General features: G+C 39.8%; 1 protein-coding gene across 4 annotated transcripts in view; it reads left to right on the top strand.

The window, feature by feature from the left end:
- Positions 1–19,683, top strand: part of furina (furin (paired basic amino acid cleaving enzyme) a) — a 93,047-nt gene that overhangs the window by 60,055 nt on the left and 13,309 nt on the right. For all 4 annotated transcript variants that reach the window (XM_053635396.1, XM_053635395.1, XM_053635393.1 and 1 more), the window contains 5 exons: positions 1,090–1,218; positions 1,302–1,378; positions 10,892–10,980; positions 14,376–14,548; positions 18,551–18,763. In XM_053635396.1, the coding sequence (XP_053491371.1) occupies positions 1,090–1,218; positions 1,302–1,378; positions 10,892–10,980; positions 14,376–14,548; positions 18,551–18,763 (681 nt within the window). The remainder of the gene's footprint in view (positions 1–1,089; positions 1,219–1,301; positions 1,379–10,891; positions 10,981–14,375; positions 14,549–18,550; positions 18,764–19,683) is intronic.

The raw sequence follows: 19,683 nt of genomic DNA on the forward strand, positions 1-19,683 counted from the left end.
TCCATTTCTATAGTGTAATATAAATCATTAACTGTCAGGGAACCGCATTGTCATTCTGGAATTGGAGGAAGAGCATCTATCGAAACGGAACGCTCCAGCTAATGAACCAGTGAAAGGATAGATGTTTCTTTCATTTAGTAAAGTGAGATGGAGTTGTAAACAGAAGCCTAAGACTCCGAGACTGCTTTTCTGTACTGCGGTGCAAAGTCAGAAAACAACTACTTTTTTTCCCATCTTTTTCACAGTTTAAAAATGCTCTTGTACCAGATGACTGGATGACATGAAATTTCAACAGCAATTGACTAAAGGTCAGCAGCAGCAATATATCATGGAAATCGTTATTATGATGAGATTCCTGCACTTCCTCTCGGTTCACTGAAGTGTCACACTTTCAATTGGAATCCATGACTATAGAGCAGGTCGTCAATGGATCATCACATAGTTGCCGACTATTATCTCTTTTATACCTCCGTTACTTTTGTCTTTTGCCCTTGGCAAGGGTGAACTGACACAGTGGAGGTAGAAGACCGAATTTATTAGGCAGTGTAGTGAAATACCTGTTTTCTTCTGCTGGGCTGTGTGAACATTTGGATCTGGTTCTGAGGCTGAGGAAAGGTATGCCATTATGCCAGTCCCCGCAGTCCTGTGACAGGTGTGTAGGTGGATTGAAGGTGGTTTGTGTTATAGTAGAGGTCAAATCAAGGTCAATGTCCCATGACTGATGATCTGAGGTATATAGCTTCATTGCTAACTGCCTGAAATCTTGATTAATTTCTTTTGCCAGAGCTCTAGAAAGTCGATATAGAATGAAGACAGGCTCGGTTTCCAGGCCTTTATCTTAAATTGAAATCTTCGTGTGCTCAAAGTGCTTTTGTTAACAAAAAGGAAATTGGTGAATCTTAGCACATGAATTATCATTAGCACTGTAAGAGCATATTGTGCTTGAGGGAAGATTGTGATCTCAATAGCAAGTGCAATAAGTGCTCCATCCTAAGTGGCTAAATATATTCTGTGGCATTGTTCTCCTCCCTTCATTTCCTGCTTGGGGCATGTAATACATTATATAATAGAGTCTTGTCGTCTTTTCAGTACAATAGCAACGACCGTGACCTCAATGTGAAGGAAGCCTGGAAGCAGGGTGTTACGGGACAGGGTGTGGTGGTGTCCATATTGGATGACGGAATCGAGAAGAACCATCCAGACCTCGAGCGTAATTATGTGAGTCTGAAAAGAAAAGCCACACATCTCGCACAATTCTTATTTCAGAACCAAACTTTTAATTAAAAAATGCCTCATTTTAGGATCCTGATGCCAGCTATGACGTGAACGATGGAGATCCAGACCCTCAGCCTCGATATACCCAGCTCAACGATAACAGGTGAGTCTGCAACAGATGCTGTCAACTTTCAGTCACAAAAGCATTTTACTGTTAAGTAAGAGTGCACTGATCCTTGAACCACAAACCTCAGCACCAGATCATCCACTATGTGTAAACAGCTCTGTATAGATCTAGTTTATAGATCACCTCTTGGCTCTTGATGGCAGGGTTTTGTGAGCCCCAGAAGCTTCTTGGAGACATTGTAAATCAGTATCGGTGCTGTATAGGACAGAATTGGGAGTTTAAACGCAAGGCTCTAGGGAGACGTGTATCCTCTTATTATCGTGTGTGTGCTACACCATTAACAAGCTGTACCATACACAAGAGATATTCTCCGTGAAATGCATACAGTCATAAATGTAGTTATAGCTCCACAATAGGCACTGGGCATTGAGCTGCCTCTTTATGGGCTCCAAGCTGAAGTGCCTTTTATGTTCACCTTATTTCATGTCAGCGAATTTGTGTGTTTGGGTTATGGGAGCAGTTTTAAACCTTAAACACATTTTGGTCTACCCTTTATGCATTAGGAAAACACTGAAATGTGGCTTTATCCTGCCTTCTCGTATTGTTTTCGATGCCGTTCTTGTGGATTTGAGGTTTTATTTTACCAGGGGTTGATGGGGATTAAAACAGTCCACCCTAGCAACCAAAACAAATCTTCCCACATTCATAGGCATTTCGTGGCTTGCCTTCTGTCAGATAAATCAACTGCAGTTAAAGTAAATTTGGGAAGAAAGTAGCTTTAGTGACAGGAGCCGATTGCATTAAGAGCTATAAACCAGAGAAGCTTTTACTCCCATTTGTCATTTGTGCCACTTGTTAGAGCCAAGTGATTAAATTAAGTCTAAAAGCTTAATAAATAATACAACACAACAAAACCCTTAAGGACCATATTTGTCATTACTTCTGGTGGCAAATTCATTACATAACGAATTGGTTAAAATTTGAAGCGGTTTTCTTCAGACTTTCTGTGTTTTGGGTCTTAGAGCTTTGTCATCTAGCAGCAAACTATAATTAATAATGACTGGTTGAAAAGCTCAGAGCTACAAGCAGTTTGACCTCCTAGGCTGAATTTGGACTGGAACTATCTCTGAGCTTGTGCTCACTGTGCAAAGACTTTGGCATGCCGGGCATGTAAAAACCTCTCGTATAGGCCATAGTTTAACTTTATATGCTTGAGATCCATCTTCCTAAGAGTTCACGAAGCACTTGCATAAGACTTTCCTTAAAACAGGAGCGCTAACTTTTTTTTGTACTTTGAACCCCCATATCACTCACTGTGTGTTGCACAAAAGAGAAGATGTAGTCTAAAGTGTTACATCCAGCCTAGATCATTACATTAATTTGTTGCACGAAGGGCAATGAACCCTAGGTCTCATGCTAGCTAAGTGCTGGCAAATGGGTAGTTTTGACAGTTTAGATAGGTTCACATTTGCATTTCAAATATTTTCACAAGGGTAAAGCCTATTTTACACCAAAAGCATTGTGACCCCCACACATCATGGCATGGAGCAATCATTAGCATGCTGTGCACTTGTTTATTAGATATAACATGCAAATCTGTGTAAATATTCAACACGCATCACCACTGCCCAATGCCAGAGCACACGCTGATGTAGTAGGCTACAAACGGAAATACTTCCCACATGCTGCTTAGATTATGAGCATACACTGCATAATGTAGCATGAATATTGTATTTTATAGCATTTCTAGCTACTGTGCCATGCATAAATAGGCTTATAGCTGCTCTGCACTGACGGTGTCCGGTGCTACTTTGATTAACATGAGCGTGTTGAACGTGGCTGTGCTGTAGTCTGCTGTAAAAATGGGTTTAAATAAAACAAAGTCTAAAGTCTCAAATTTTATTACTAATAATCTAACTGTTTTTATCATTAAGTAAAACCAGTTTATGTGCATAGAACTACATCGACCTCATGCGCATCTCAGGAGACCCCACAACACCACGGTTGAGAACCTTGAACCTTTTGAATAATAAAGCTAGCATGTCCAGAAGGCTGTGGTTAGCTAGCTTGCCATGCTCCCTCTGGCCTTAGTGACGAAGTTCTCAATGGGGCTTTTAAGTCTCTGCTTGTTTCTTTTATAAAGCCCATCTCTGTTCACTTTTATAAAGCCCTCTTTCATTCATCATGATCCAGTCCATAGACATGTTTGGCATTTTGGCCTGATGCAGGATTATTTTCTTCTTCGCAAGCCCTAAACTTTAAATACTGTATGTGAAACCACAAGTCTGGTCCTGAATCAGCAGCAAAAGTGCAGTTCCTCCAGATGCCCCCATTCACCTTGGCTAGGAGTTTGGCCCAACCCGCATGTTTACTGAAGCTAGTACAGTATCTTATTTACTTGCAAGCCTTTTTGCTGTTCTTCAGACTGGATTTTCTGCAACGCTTACAACATGGCTCCTGCACAATTAGTAACTAGCACATTAAACTTTTGAATTTTAATTTCCTTTGAGATGGTGCAGATGGTCAGTGTAGTTCTTCTGAAGAAATAGATCATCTGAGCTAAGTGGATAGATCATCTGAGTTAGTGGCTTTAAGCAGTTCTGTAACGGCGTGATATCCATCATCTTGAGAGAATGCTACTTTTCAAAGAAAAAAAAAAGTCCCTCTTTTTTTGGGGAAGAAAAAAAAAATTTCCTTTGCCAATACACACTGAGTCTAAGAGCTTTTCTATATGTCATGAAAGCACTGTGTTGTTCGGTCCCATATATGTTTAAAAGTTTGCAATCTTTTCCTGCGTTTCTTCTTTTTTCAACATTACGAGAGCACACTATCAAAAGAAAAGCCCATTTAGTCATCGCTGAGTTTCAGTGTGAGTATGAATGTGTTTTCTGGTGCTTTTGGCAGCTTTAGATCACGGTACAGAAGGCAGTCTGCCAGAGTCTGTCTATGCATTAATTTGTATTGCTGCCTGCTGTAGAGGTTACTTCTGCCAAATGGGCTTTTGATGGATGTTTTTCACCATTATGTTTTTAGCTTTTCTGGGACAGATTTGGGTTGAAATGTTTATATTCCATTATTCATGTGTCACTAATGAAAAGCAGGGCTGATTTTATTAGTTTTTTTTATTTTATGTACAGTATGAATATCGGAGCTGAGTATTGCACCATACCCTTAATTGACCTGATACTGTGTCCCAACTGACCGCACCCCCCACCCCCACCAACCAAACTGTTTACAGAAAGGGTGTGTAAAAGACAGAGAGAGAGACAGAGAAGGTTGTTTGCCCTTATTCTCTTTCAGTTGATGATGCACGCGAGATGCAAATATTGATCCTAACAGACCCACCTGACTTTGCATAAGCAGAAAATAATTCAGTCTTCACACATGGTAGGATCATATATAACTAATGGCAGTAAAATTATAATTACATACATACATGATGGATGGATGGACAAATCATTCATTCATTACCTAGCTCTTCTTATTGACTCTGACAGACTGTCATGTTTATGTACTGTTGGAAGAGTCATGGCTGTTTCTCAATACCAAAAATGCATATTTGGCAAGTCCTAGAAGCTTCTGTTACCAAGCACCTTACCTTAAGCATTACTTACCTAGCTAGTTAACTTGTCTATCCGGAGCCCCTTCCTGATGAAAATCAGAACAAGCTTCCATTTTAGGTGTTGCTGCTACCAAATGAGCCAAAATTTGATGACACTTTCAGTTGAAACGTGAGATTGTGTGTTTTATATAGATTTTAACTCCCTGCTTAGGTCAAATAAAGGAACTGAATAGTTCATTATGGGTCATCTTATAAGACTACACTATAATATCACAACGATTATGGATCTCATTTTGATCTCTTTTGTGCAGTGGATTTATGATATTTCGTTAGAATATCAGGTCTTTTAATATCCATGGTACTTACATGGGGCTTTGTTGTCCTCAACACTAGTCTGTCCTGCTGTGTTTACACTAAGTACTTTAAGCTTTGAGGTCTCAGGGATGTACTACATGACCAGAAAAAAAAAAAAAACAAAACTTGTGCTGTTTTGTTATTGTACCCTGTTGGTTACCGTATTAATGTTACAAGAGTAAAAACAACTACCCTGTGGTTAATGTATTACTCTTATTATCTTTTTTTTTTTTTTGGCAGCAAAAATTGGCAAGTCCCCATCATTTTATGAGTTGTTGCTTAATGACTTTGCTCTCAGTTATAAGGATACTGCTACTGGAAATAAATCTATGTTAATGTAGCTGTAGCTGTTTCTTCTGCCTTTATTGCTTAAAATAGCTATTTGTGATGCTCCTGCTTTGTATTCCTTGTCTCCAGGGTTCAGATAAGCCGGGGGGAAAAAACTAATTCAATTTAACATGGCCATGAATCCAGCCGTACCGAAGAAAGGAGCCTAAATACAATACCCGTTTCAACTGAAGGCCGCATAACTCATTCTGAACAGGATTAAATTTGTCCAGTCTTCGTGAACAAGGGCAATTTTATCATCAAATTTTCATTGCAATGCATTCCTTAAACACTCAGCAATACCATCATGACCTCGGAGTCTTTTTGAAATTACCAAAGACCTCTTATGGCATTTATTATTTATTTTTTTGCTTCATGTAGTCAACCAAGTGGCCCGTGACGAGGAATGCTAGGTCGCTTGTCGGCTCTCTGCTGTGGCAATGGGCCTGAATCTCGAATGCCAGCATGTGGTAATTTTTCAGGCTGCAGGCCTTTTGTTCCTCTGTGCTCTGACTGCAATTTCAAGAGTGAAAAATGCAGATGGACGTACCGCAGCTGGCACTAGCAGATGGCTTGAAGCCCATTGAGGTTTTCTTTATTTGTTTGCTTTATTAAATAAAGAGCAGTTAATGCCGGGGTCCATATCGGCTCCGTTTGCTTGCACAAGTGATATGACCGAACCTGTTCTGCGGCTTTTCAGAATAATGAGAGAACTTTATAGTTTTGCTTTGAGTACAAGTCTGGTAATGCAGCGCATTCTACGAATCATTTATTCCACCCTTTCATGCATTTTACCCATAAAACTTTGGGCCTGTCTTCTGATTGCTATTCCAGATAGAGTTTTGTTTTGCTAATGTGCTGCTGTTCTAGTTGTTTCCATGCACATTGGTCAGCTTATTGGAACATAGCTTTCTGCTTTGCTGAGTGCGCAGTGTTTCAGGGATGAGTTGGGATTTATTGTATTGTGGACCTGTATGACATGGCAACCCAGTTGTTACAAGACTTTGGCCCGACGTTGCTGGTTTCCGTACTTTTAAGATTGAACGACAAAGCCCAAGGAGCAAATTTGTTGTCTTTTTAAAGTACACCATTAGGGATCTGATGTCTGTAGGTTTTCAGAAGACAAAGCACAAAGGCTGTAATAGTTTCTTGCCATTAAATACTACGTGATTGGCTTATTAGGTCAATCTTTTCTATCGGACAAAGCCTTCAACCCCATTGGAACTTGCTTTGCTATTCTTTTGTTAGTGATGGAGCTAAAGAGAAAGTCTGTGCAAGTCTCTGTGTTTGCTGACACAAAATTGCTGGTCTGGGTATTTGTGCCACTATAACTCTGTACGACTTGTTACAGAATATAGTTTGGGAAAATGTTAAGCCCCTTTGACTCTCCTTTTAAATTCAATGCTCTCTTGTAAAAAATAAGATACTCTGATCTATCAAAGTGTTCACTTAGTACGCAAAGACACAAAATTGCTAGGGGTGTAATAATACAGCGTATCATATTGTCCGATGCAAGGCTCTTGCTTTGTTAAGTCTGAATATCGAAAAATAAGTTCAACGTGAGGTGGAATAAACATTTAAACTTAATCAAGCCCACACAGCTTCCCCTGAAAAAGTAACTGCTTCTTTATCTCTAATCGAGAGGCTATGTGGGTTTTAAAAAAACAAGCTTTTATTAAGCGTGCTGTTTTTCACAAGCCAATATGCTGGTATACTAGCATGAGAAATTCAGCAATGACTATGGTTTGTAACAAGCAGGAACTGGAAAATCTTTCAGCTCTGGTGTATGTGAGCTCTTTGGCTAATACTGACATCAAACATGTCTGACATCATCCATATAAAACTCATGCACAAACACACATGTATGCACAGCAAACTTTGTTCAGACCTTTTGTCACTGATTCAGTCCAGGCTAAAGAAATCACAACGGTGATTAGAAAGATCATATATATCATGGTGGAGATTCAAAAACATATCTAGGGCTACAGAAAGCTATGTGACTGAGCATAACTAGCTAACAACAGAATGGGACAAGCCCTGTGCTTCAGCGCGCCCCCCCTGTTCCGTTCTAATGCATAGCTGCTAAGAATCAAATGGATCACGCAAACCCTGTGTCAATATTACGTTTCAGTTATGGCACTTTTAGGCCTGGTTCACACACACTCCGTTTGCAGTGCGTATTGCAGTACGTATGCGGTGCTGAAGCAGTACGTGCTCAGTATGCTTTCAAATAAGATGCATTTGCAGTGCGCAGCTGATCCGGGGAACACATTCAGAAAAGGACATGATGGTGGAGGGTGACAAGACTTTGAATGACGTTTAGAGCAACACAGTACAGTAATACAATCTTTCATGGACGTATTCATGTTTAAACAGCAAATGTTTTAACACAAACTTACCATCCACACAAACAGCCGAGGAAACTGTCTCCCATGTCTTTTCTTTTGCATTTAAATTTTTATACAGGAAATCCTTTGATTGCCGCTTTCTGCTGAGATACGAGTGCCCCGCCCACACACACAAGCTGTGTTGTGTATTTCATATTAAAAATGTATACTTTAGATATCATTTTGACCTCGTTAGTGATATTTGCAACTCTCCTGGTAAGTGTTTTGGTTTTCCATTCTTAAAGTAATAAGATGATTGTGAAAAACTGTAGTATACTTGAATTACATGCATTTATGATGAAATTACTGCATTTTCGTGTCAATCCGTGTTGATTTTGACCACGAATCTCTTTAATTCCGCACGTCAGAAAATAGACTCGTTGCGGAAAAGATCACTGCACTGCTACTGCAACGCATTGGCCACGCTGCATCCGTGTGCAGTGTGAATGCTCTAAGCCAGAGGTGTCCAATCTTATTCGGAAAGGACCATTGTGGGTGCAGGTTTTCATTCTAACCAAGCTGAAGCCACACATGAGTCTATTGAAAGCCAAGGTCAACTGATTAAACAGGTGGAATCAGGTGTGGCTCCTGCTTGGTTGGAATGAAACCCTGCACCCACACCGGCACAGTAAAAAAAAAAAAAAAAAAAAAAAAAAAAATGCATACTGCATACGCACTGCAAACGGATCATGTGTGAAACAAGCGTTAGTGTTTTAATGAATTGGTGATTGAAACCTAAAGCGCACATTCAGACAGTACTTATTTTTGCTGTATTGAAAATGCGTTATGTCGAGACACCATTGTACCATATAGAAATTCGATTTTTGTGCATCACTATACCCCTCAAATTTGTCACTTTAGGTCCATATCATGTATTGGTAGCTATTTGTAAATCTAAACGTATACCATATACAAGCTGCCACAAATGTTACAAACAGGGGGGTATTGTTTCAGTCAACTTGATTGTGTGGTTGCCAGGAAAGGCACAAACTCCCCACATACAATGTGGATAAAATTAAGAATAATATGAAATGAGTGGAGGGGACTAAGCTTTCGCCTTGTTGTCGGCAGATTGCAATGTCGACTCTTTACAGTTGTGTAGCCATCCATGGCTGGGCGTCCTTGAGAGTATAATTGGTCCTGTTCTCCGGATGGAAATGATGGCCTTGTTTTCATCTTTCTCTGTCAATTAGTGTGACTCTATCCAGTCACATAAACAGAATAGGGCAGTTGGTGCTCTCCTCCTCCAATTCTGTTCAGCAGCAGCTCTGATGTTGCACTGAAGTGGCTTAATGTGCCTCATAGGAAATGTATACTACCTCTCACCTTGCTGGATTAGAGGTAGCCGTGCTCTAGGCAGAGAGCTAGATAATTAGGTGACTGGCTAGATAGCAGTCATTTATGTAACCTCTGGTACATTCTTATCAATATCAAGCACCTGCATTCTCACAAATCCAGAGTCTCACAAACTGTACAGATGTGCAGACGATTATGCAGTCTGACTCACTCTGGAGAATTCCATTTAATCTATGAAACCGAAAACCCTTGCCTAAAGCACTCCGTTGTCACAGTAGAAAGAACAGACACCTTAAGGCACATTTTTATTTGCTCATTTGTCAGACTGAACTCAAACAAGACTTCATTTTGAAGATTGATTTATTGACTGCACTTTCTTGCTCTAGCTAGTATCATGTTTTATACATTCTTTTTAAACAAATCATCTGGCCTTATCCAAAAGTGTTAAATCTGTGCCTTAGTCATTTGGACCTAAGCTGCTGTGTCCCATGACAGTGCATAAGTGAGTTCATAGTGAACTGAATACTCCTGTGGAATTAACCTGACATTTTGCTCTTGCTGAGAACTTGAGTGTCCTGGCAGTTCATCATGTGGGGGGAAAAAAAAAAGGTGTTATTGCTTGGCTCTATAATTCCAGACTCACTGGTCTACATTTACAGCATTTGGTAGATGCCCTTATCCAGAGAATGTTACATTTCTCTCATTTATAAAGCTGAGCAGTTGAGGCTTAAGGGCCTTGCTCAAGGGTCCAACAGTGGGAGCTTGGTGGTGCTGGGTGATAACGTACCACCGCCACGTTGTCTCATTTGTTCTCCTGTTCTAAAAGCCTTTGCTGCTGGTTGAATTGCAATACCTCTCCCCCTTTGGCTCTTGTACCTCCTCACCCCCACGTGTTTGATGTTTGCATTAGTCAGTCAGGGCATCTTGTCACAGCAGTGGGACATCATGTAATGGCAAATCCGTTGACCCGTACAATGAATTCTGGTGAGCAAATGTGGCATGTGCTAATCTCCTCATTAGAAGGACCTTGACAAAGAGTTTGGTGCAGAAACAGTTGGCAGAAGGATCACTGTAAAATTCCTCAATCTATGCTTTAACGTGAGCTTGTCTAATGCATATTATAGGCAAATAAAACCCTAACACAACAACAACCTATTATGTGTTTCTCTTGATTGAGAAAAAACTCATTCTGGCTGTGCAAATAAAGCTTTCTGATGACTACATAAATCTAATTTGGGGACTGTCCCTTGTTTTCCCTGATCAGAAACTGAAGGACGTCCTTGCTGTGGAAAAATGCTTGCAGGCAGAAATCGCTTGCTCTGCTTTTTCATTGCTGGACTTGAGCAAAAAAATGAGCCAATTACCTGTCGGGGTGGGTTTATTGTTTCTTCTCCATTAGGCCAACCCCTACCGTTACAGTAAATTTGGTAAATATCTAGGCTGATGGTTTTAATGGTATTCTGCAGAGTTCATAACATTTGAATCTAATGTACTACTTAAGTCAAAGTTTGAATAGCTGTTGTGTGCAGTGTCTTTTAGTCCCTTTGTATATAGCCTTAAAAAAATGTATGGATTGAATACAACTCATTTTTCTCTTACCCTGTATCATCTCTCCTTTGACAGACATGGCACACGATGTGCTGGAGAGGTAGCTGCTGTTGCCAACAATGACATCTGTGGTGTCGGTGTAGCCTACAATGCCAAGATTGGAGGTGAGTCGCCATATTTAATTAGCATATTTTATTTTAAAGACTGTCTGAGTAGTGGTGGGTTGTTTTTTTTTTTGTTTAGTTTTTTCTGGAGGGTGGGTGGTGGGTTTAAAAAATGTTTTTATTTGTCTGAGTCAATACTGATAATGAAATGACCAAACTACATTGTATTAATCAGGAATGCAATCAGTATCGGTAATGATGCATCCCTAATGTTCAGTTTAATATAACAATCATGTTTTTGTTTGAAGCTGATATTAACAGACTGTCCTGCTCTTAACCATACTAGACAACACATTTACGAAGAACATATGTATTTAGAAGGCGTCCAAACTGTCTCACTAGAAAAATTCTAGTATCCTTTTTAAATAGTAAAGCAAAGGACCTTATATAGCTGCTGCTGTTGACGCTGTTGAAAAGTTGTAAGATTTTATTGTTGTAATATTGTACAAATTTACAGAATGCCCTGTTTTACCTATCTTTATCTTGCCAGGAAAGCAGCCATTGATGCTGATTATGGCATTTAAAATTTATTTATTTAGCTATTTATTTTAAAAACACCTGAATCTTTATTCTAAATCAATGGCACTTCTGAATCTAGAGCAAAAGTTATTTTGGGCATTAGCAGTGTTTTTAGCCTTGCTACACTTTTGGAATCTTGCAAGTTACCGTTGCAGAGCCCCAGCGTCGGCCCATCTGAGCCAAAAGATTTGCGTGTAAGAATCCATAATCTTTTTAAACGTTTCATCCTATTCTGTGCATATTTTATCTCCTCACTCCTGTGCTCCCTCCTTTGTTTGGGCTTTGGGACCTGGCAAAATCTTTCAGTTGTTCAACACTGGATAGATATCATCCAGTCGTCCGTGTTCACAGGGGATGAGAGCGAAACTGTTTAAATCTTACACACTGGGTCTTGGCTCAAAGCTGGTAGAGCTTAGCAATGTAATCCCTAAGTAGGTTTCAGCCTATTTTTTCCATTTCAGGTGTGGCGCACCACAATGAATAGGACAGAAGAGCAATAGCCATTTGTTAGCTGTTTGGTTCCACAGGTTTCAGTTACTTTAACAAAAGGTGTCTAGGGGAGGTCATTCAGGTCCCACCCTGGTTGGTTAAAAGAATATATGTATGAAAAAAATATACACACACACACACATATATATATAAATTACACACACACTGCAGCTCTGGGAAATTCTTTATGAAATTATGAATAAGCTGTTCTTACAAAACAAACTCAAATATGTGCGGATTTATTTCATTCACAGATTACATGTAAATTACAGCTCTGAAAGTCCTGAACACATCATCTTGCAGAATACAGACATATTTTAGCTGAGCCATACATTTTGCTAGTGACTTTGCAAGCCAGTGGTGAATGTCTCGACAAGCAAGGTATAACAGAAGGCAGAGCTTAAAGCTGCTATAAAAAAAGAAGCCCCACAAAACTCACAATAATCAAGGCTAAAGAACTTGTGCAGCAGCTTGGTATAGTGGCTTTAAAACGGTCTTCTTTTTCCCCCCTCACTACACCGTAACGTCCTCATTTAATGCCCCACTTGAGACTTTTTGCAATCTTTTTGCCAGTCTTTTTCTTCCTGCAGGGGAATATCTCAGGCCATCCTTTTCCAATCTGCTTTTAGGTCACGGAACAGTTCCTTCCCCACTTTTGTAGCTTGTGCATATTTTCACGCTCCTGCTTAGCGGTAACTTGTACAGCCAAAAAAAAAAAAAAGCGACATGGTCTTCTGCCACCATGGGAAAACCATTAGAAAAGCTCTTACTCCATTATCCACTCTGTCCCTTGCTTCTGCGTAACGGACCTCTTTCTTCTATTAGCTTCCAAATGAGAATCAGCAGCTGTTATGCAGCCATACTTTGTGTTCCTTCATCTCATCTGTAAGGGGAAACGTTCACCTAATTGGCTTCTCTTCTAAATGGACTGGGAAAGGAAAGGAAATGTAATGTGAAGATCAGAGTGCGAACAGAAGGACTGCTTTGGAGAAGTGACCCAAAGCGATGGCTCAGTCTGCCTTCTGTTAAGGGAAGCCCCAGCACGAGTAGGCCACGCTCCGATTTAGACACTTCACTGCCAGCACTCATTAAGCAAACATATTTGCTTGGAGGGCTTTTTGATGTTCCATGTGGCTTGGTAACAGAAAAGCCATTCTCTGGAAGGTTTATATGAGGAGAGATTTAGACAGCTCTACCCTGTTCCAGTGTCATGCATTTTATTTTCCAGGGTGTATCTCTTTTTCATTTCTTTAAGGAGTCATGGCTCCATTTCTCAAAGCGCTTGAGGGATTTGAAGACTTTTGGGTTTTAGACACACGGCTTAGGCTGTCTGTTCCTGATATCTGGCTGGGGCACTCACTTTAGCTGCTGGTTTCTCTATAGCGGTGACAGCTTTGGGTTTTAAGATTTCTCAGAACTTGAAAGTACTCGATTTCTGTTTGTGTGGGAGCCTGTACAGTATGAGGGAAGTACGAGTGACCTTGCTGCCATGACTTTCAAAGAACCAATCCACATTGTTGTTGAGATGACTGTCATTGATTTCCCTTTTTCCTTATGCTTTAACTTTTTGGCATTGACTGCGTTCTGCGGTTCAAGGTAAACCTCTACATATTTGATCCAGAATCAGATTAACTGAAGCGCAGCTGACATTTTTAGACTGAGAGGCCTTGACATCTTTGCAAGCATCCCATAAGAATTAAGGCTCTCTTTGTACAGAAAAGTGGAAACTGATGAGATAGTTCTTCATTGTTTGACTTCTATAAAGGGATACCTGACAGCAGTGAGGAAAGAAGATGGCTATCACCTCTGAATGAACTCGAGGATTGAGTAGGATTCTGGGCCCCGTCCTTTTCTCTTTTAAAGATATTTTGCTTTATAATCTGTACAATCTCTGCAGATGTCTTTTTGCATTATACTGAAGCTGCTTTAAACCTCTGTCTGGAACCTCTTTTCATCAAGTGCTGAACCCTGGGGTACTTTCATGTTGAACTGATTTTATGCGTCGCTTCCCCCACTCAGGGATTTTTTTTTCTTCGTATTGGAGTGGCAACTTTAAATCCATAAAAGTTTATGACCACGTCCTGTATTTCTAAGCTATCTAAGCAGAAGTGAGGCTTTGTCTTTGTGATTGTCTGGTGCCTCTTTCTCTGGAAAGAACACTATAACCCTCTCTGGTAACATCAAGGCTCTTCTCTCCTGTCATGAAATCATGATTAAAGGTATGAAAAGCAACCAAAAAAAAAAATCTCTCACTCTTTCTCTGCCAGCTTGGATGCACGACAAGTGTTCAGTTGTCACAACTCTGTAACCTGACCCATTACTTACGAATTAAATGTTTAAGGTATTGTGCATGTGTCTCAAATCTAATTGGTCTTGTTTCTTCTCAGGTGTTCGGATGTTGGATGGAGAGGTGACCGATGTGGTGGAGGCTCAATCTCTCAGCCTCAACCCTCAGCATATAGACATCTACAGCGCTAGCTGGGGGCCCGAGGATGATGGAAAAACGGTGGATGGCCCTGCCAAGCTGGCAAAGGAGGCTTTTTTACGAGGAGTAACTGAGGTCAGTGATATTGACTTGTTCTCGCCTCTTCTTTCTGTCTACTGTTTCTCCCCTACTTTACTTTGCATCTTCTGTTAGTGGTTTAATATTTTAATCTCTGTTCTGTTACCAAGGAAAAAAAACTGTCTTTTGGAAATGATCTACACTGTTGGTATTTTTTTTATTTCACTGCTTTGCTGTGAGCTGTAAGCATTACGAAAGTGCAATTTACTCCTAAAGTAACACTGACCTTCATAGCTTTCAACTGTTACCATGGAAAACATCTTTCAAAGGCAGAAATGTGTAGTCCAAAATGTCAAGATGTTGTTTTTTTTCTTAACAAGATTGCCTTAAGTCTTATTAGGGAGTAACAGGCAGAGTAATTCTTGTTTAATTTAAATGTCACCTTTTAAAGGTTTATTTATTTATTTGTTTATTTATTTTTATTTTTTATTTTTTTAACTGAGAAATCTTTATGCAGATATGGCTGGTGCATTAGTGCTTTGGAAAACCTTAACACCTAATTGCTCTGTAGGTACATGGTAAATTGGTTATTGGTTAATTAGCTATTATGTTATGTGTCAATTTGACTAATTTCCACATTTGAGATATCTGAAATACTGTTTAATTGTTCTTTTTCGCTTTGAAATTCTTTGAGTTTTCCTCATTTAGAGTCATGAACTTGTATGCAAATTGTGGACACACTGATGTGTGGTGGAAAGACTGAACATATTTTGTATACAAATATGATGTTAAGGGTCAGTTTGACTCTTACGCTTTCATGTTCACTGGGTAGTTGCACAGACCCAAAATAAAAACATTCCTTGATGGATATTGTTGCTATATCTTGGACTCACTGCCCTGTGAGGGTGAAATGGAGCTTACTCGTATTTCCATATTTCCAAGAAATGGATTCAGTGGATACAGGTGTTTGTAAGAAACAGAAAAGATGCCAAGTCTGCCCCCCCTCAGAAACAGAATTAAACTAGCACCACGTGTGTACAGTGCAGTAAATACATCTGCAGAAAGCACATAGTTACTTTGTGCTCATTATGTACAGAGTAATTTGGGGCGGGGTGAAATCATTTCTACAGGATCTGAAACTAAGCTTACAAAGCCCAGAGCTTACAAAACTAAGGTTACAAAGTTTTATTACATCCTATTTATTTAAAATCTATTATCTTATTCTGATATAGCCTATTTAGGTAAATTAAAAATCTTTACATTGTGGTAAATATTTACTGTACCATATTTACTGTAAAGTTTCACAGTTCGAGAAAGAAAATGTTTTAAAAAATAGTGGTTGAAAAGAGTTAAATACATTTGAAAAGAACAAAATACAGTTTCTATATCATACGGTATGTTCTCATATTTCTTCATTTTGTAGTCTCTGACAAGCCATGATAAAGGTTTCCTGTGTTACGCTGTTCTTTGCTGTTTTTGTGTGTATTTAAACTGTGGAAGTCATTTTGACCCATAACATAATGGATGTAACTCCCCCCCCCCCCCCCCCACACACACATGAGCGTAACATAATACGAGGGTTAAAGAAACTGTTCAGCCAAAAGAGAGAGGTTTTTTTGTCTGTTTGTTTGTTTAGGCCAAATGTAGTCAGTCAGCCTTTGCAAAAACAAAAGAAGCAAACCTCACACACCAAATTGCCTGGCTGAATAAATACATACCTGCTTGTGTACATTTTGGTCTGAGCGATCACTTTAATTTCTGGCACACTCGCACACTGCCATGTTCATGGAGGTGGTATAACTGGCCTCAAGCCGACAGACAGACAATAGGAGAGCGTCGGGCAGTGTTGTCAGTGCAGACTGCATTTTGTTGCTCTGAGCAACAGTAATAGTACAGTTTTGAATGTGGAAAAAATACAGGTCCAGTACAGTCATCCATTCTGTGTGGAGACTGACTGCCTAAGAGTTTCTGACAGTAAACCCTCAGAACCTGTGACCCTGATTGTAATAGTCAGTAGCCTTAGTTTACCTTCAGATTCTGCTTTTAGTATGCCTCGTCACACAACACTGTTGGAACACTGTTCTTCCAAAGATATCTCCTCAGGTGGTGTTTTGATGATGGTAATTGAGAGCGCTGTCTAAAACCTCGCTCCAAAATTTCCCAAAAGTGTTCTATTGGGTTGAGTTTGGGTGACTGAAGCCCACAGCATATGTTTTTAATCATTTTCATCTTCATCAGACCATTCAGTGAGCCCTCCTGATCTGTGGATCATAAAAGTACGGTCATAAAAATAATCATGTCACATTAACATGACATACTTTTTTTATTAGCAGTGAGTTTTTATTTTCCGTGGTGATGGAATTGATGTCTGTTTTAAGATGCAAATTAAATATGCTATTCACATTTATCACTGTTCTGCACCATGATCTTGATTTGATGTTTTTGTGAGAGTTTTGCCCTGTAAGTATTTTAGGTCTTATTTTTTGGGAAAATCAGAAGTCTACACAAACTGGCCATCCATATGATTTCAAGGACTTCAATACACAGTGTTTTATTTTGACAAATATTCCTAGTGACTGAAGTGTACACTCTTGGGCGAAAAAAAAAGGGTCAAGCCCAAAATGGCAAAATGTGAAGCTTTTAATGGTCTTAACAACTAATCATTGGTCAGAGAATTAAGAAGAATTAAACAAATGCACTCCTGAGATCTGATCCCAGTCTCTCCTAAAGACACATAAAAAGACAAATAATTGAATAGAACACTTGGCTGTTGTTTTGATATAAGTACCACCATTTGCTTGTTTCCTTTTGCTGCAGTGAACTGTTTGGTGGAAAAGCAAGAAGCAAATGAATTCACTTATATAGTCGTCTTGTACTCAATGGTAAAATCATGATGATGATTAAAATGTTTGATGTGAAATTCAAACTAACACATGTCCGGGTGTACAAAATTAAAGTTAAAAAAATAAAATAAAAAGCTGTCTGTAAGTTTACCCACAAGGCGTACACATTTAAAGAAATTAAAGGTAAAAGCTATCTCATGCCAAGTTACTTTATCTATTTGTTTAATTATTGCTAATTTCCTGACCAGTGGTTTGTTGTTAAGACCATTTAAATCTTAATATTTCTGCCATTTTGGGCTTGGCCCCTTTTTATTTTCTCACTTATTTTTGCCCAGGAGTGTAAATAGGTGGCTCTTGCAGCAATCCAAAATTTCGCCCTTTATTAGTGGTCTGTTCACAAGATAAACTTTTCGTGCTCTGTTCTGAGCTGTGTGCTGTTCCTCCAATCATTTTGGCATGAAGCACCACAGCTATTACCTCGTTAATCCGTATTGAAAGTTTTCTCCGCCTGACTAGATCGTGAGCGCTGCCTTGTGCCAGCACTCGGATCTTTTTCAGGAAATGAGATTTGCGTTGCCGAATAAATCCTAAAGCAAACAGGGCTGAAGCCTGGCCAAACACATGCAAAAGGAGGTCTGCAGTCCCCAGCAGGTGTGTACATGGGCAGAAACACAAAGAGCTCAATGAACTTTCTCTGAATTGGACTTGAGCTGTTTTATTGGAGGCATTTTATTGCTTTATTGTTAAGAACCTGACGTATGAGACAGGGCAACACAAACAAAGCCTGATCAAAGGTAACCAGCAAACAACATCTGAATTGAATTAGATACTTCTTGTCTTTGCCTGGGACGGCATGCTGAAATGAAAGCCATGTGGGATATTAAAATATACCCTGAAAACATGCCTCATACCTTTCTCCTCATCATTTCAGTGATTTGCAGATCATTTGATATTTGCTAGTAGAGTTTCAATAGTAAAGTATATAAACAGACGTAATTATCCTGAGGACACCTGCATTGTTCTTATGACACCGTCTGCTGAGTTTATGACAGCTGGGAGCTAGAAGGCGTTTTCCTTTCCTTCTTCAAAGCGGTAGCCCCAACTGTTGTTAATGTTCTCAGTCAGTCTTCAATATCAGATAGACGTGTATCGAATATGCAGTAGAAATGTTAAACATGGTGGAATTGACTGGTGTCTTTATCCATTCGTTGTGCAGGGTCGCCATGGGCTGGGCTCCATCTTTGTGTGGGCATCCGGTAATGGGGGCCGGGAGAAAGACAGCTGCAACTGTGACGGCTACACCAACAGCATCTACACACTCTCAATCAGCAGCAGCACGCAGTACGGCAACGTGCCGTGGTACAGCGAGGCCTGCTCCTCCACCCTCGCCACCACCTACAGCAGCGGAGGACTCAACGAGAAACAGATTGTGAGTCCATCATGCTGCACCAAGCCCCTGGGTGCACTACATAGCAATGCATGCTTCTCTGACCCAGTGCCTCCCTTTTGATTTTACAGCAATCCAGTTATATTTCTTTCAAAGTAGGAAGTATACGTTAATCTACAAAGAATGTGATTCCAACTTCACTGCCTAGTCTTTATAAATGATATTTTTTTAACCCTAATATATCACCTTGTTACTATCAGGTCAAAATTACTTAAACACCATATTTATAATATAAATGGTTTTTTTTAAAAGAAATTGAGTGGCCCTGTCCTGATGTCTTTAATGCCTGTGGTTGTAGAAACTCCATTAAATTGTGTGGTCAAGATGATAAAATGTGCACCATGGGGCAAATTTAAAGAGGCCCTTGCATTTTGTAGGAAAATGTGGATGGTATTTAACATGCCAGTTGTTAATGGTGAAGTATGGCATGGTGCGAGTTGAAAGGAGAGTGGATGCGTTTGCCCTGAGGGTCTGTATTGTGTTTTCATAATGCCGTATTCACTGCAAAAGCACTTTTCCAGCCCTTCAGACCTTGTCTTTAGTGTGTAGACTGAAGCTTTGTACTGTAAGTTTTCATTTTGAGACAAAGCAGTAACCTCATACTGTAATCGTACCGGTTTTGCCATGTCATTCTTTTGAGCTTGTTTTCAGTTTCCTTTGTTAGAGTTTTACACTGAGAGCGCCCACATTTTCCCATAATGCTAAATGACTCAGCATTACACCCCCCCCCCCGCCCAAAAAAATAAGAAAATATGTTGCTGCACAGATGCTCAGATTTCAAAAATCATTTTTCCGTAAGCTTTATCTTAACATGTGCCTGTGTTTTCATACAGTGACGGGCAATCTTCCTCTCTCTCCTGCTCTCTGATGCCCCCATTTTGAATGAAGAAGAGCAAATTGCC

Source organism: Ictalurus furcatus, chromosome 10 (genome assembly GCF_023375685.1).
Source record: "Ictalurus furcatus strain D&B chromosome 10, Billie_1.0, whole genome shotgun sequence".
Classification (NCBI taxonomy): Eukaryota; Metazoa; Chordata; class Actinopteri; order Siluriformes; family Ictaluridae; genus Ictalurus; species Ictalurus furcatus.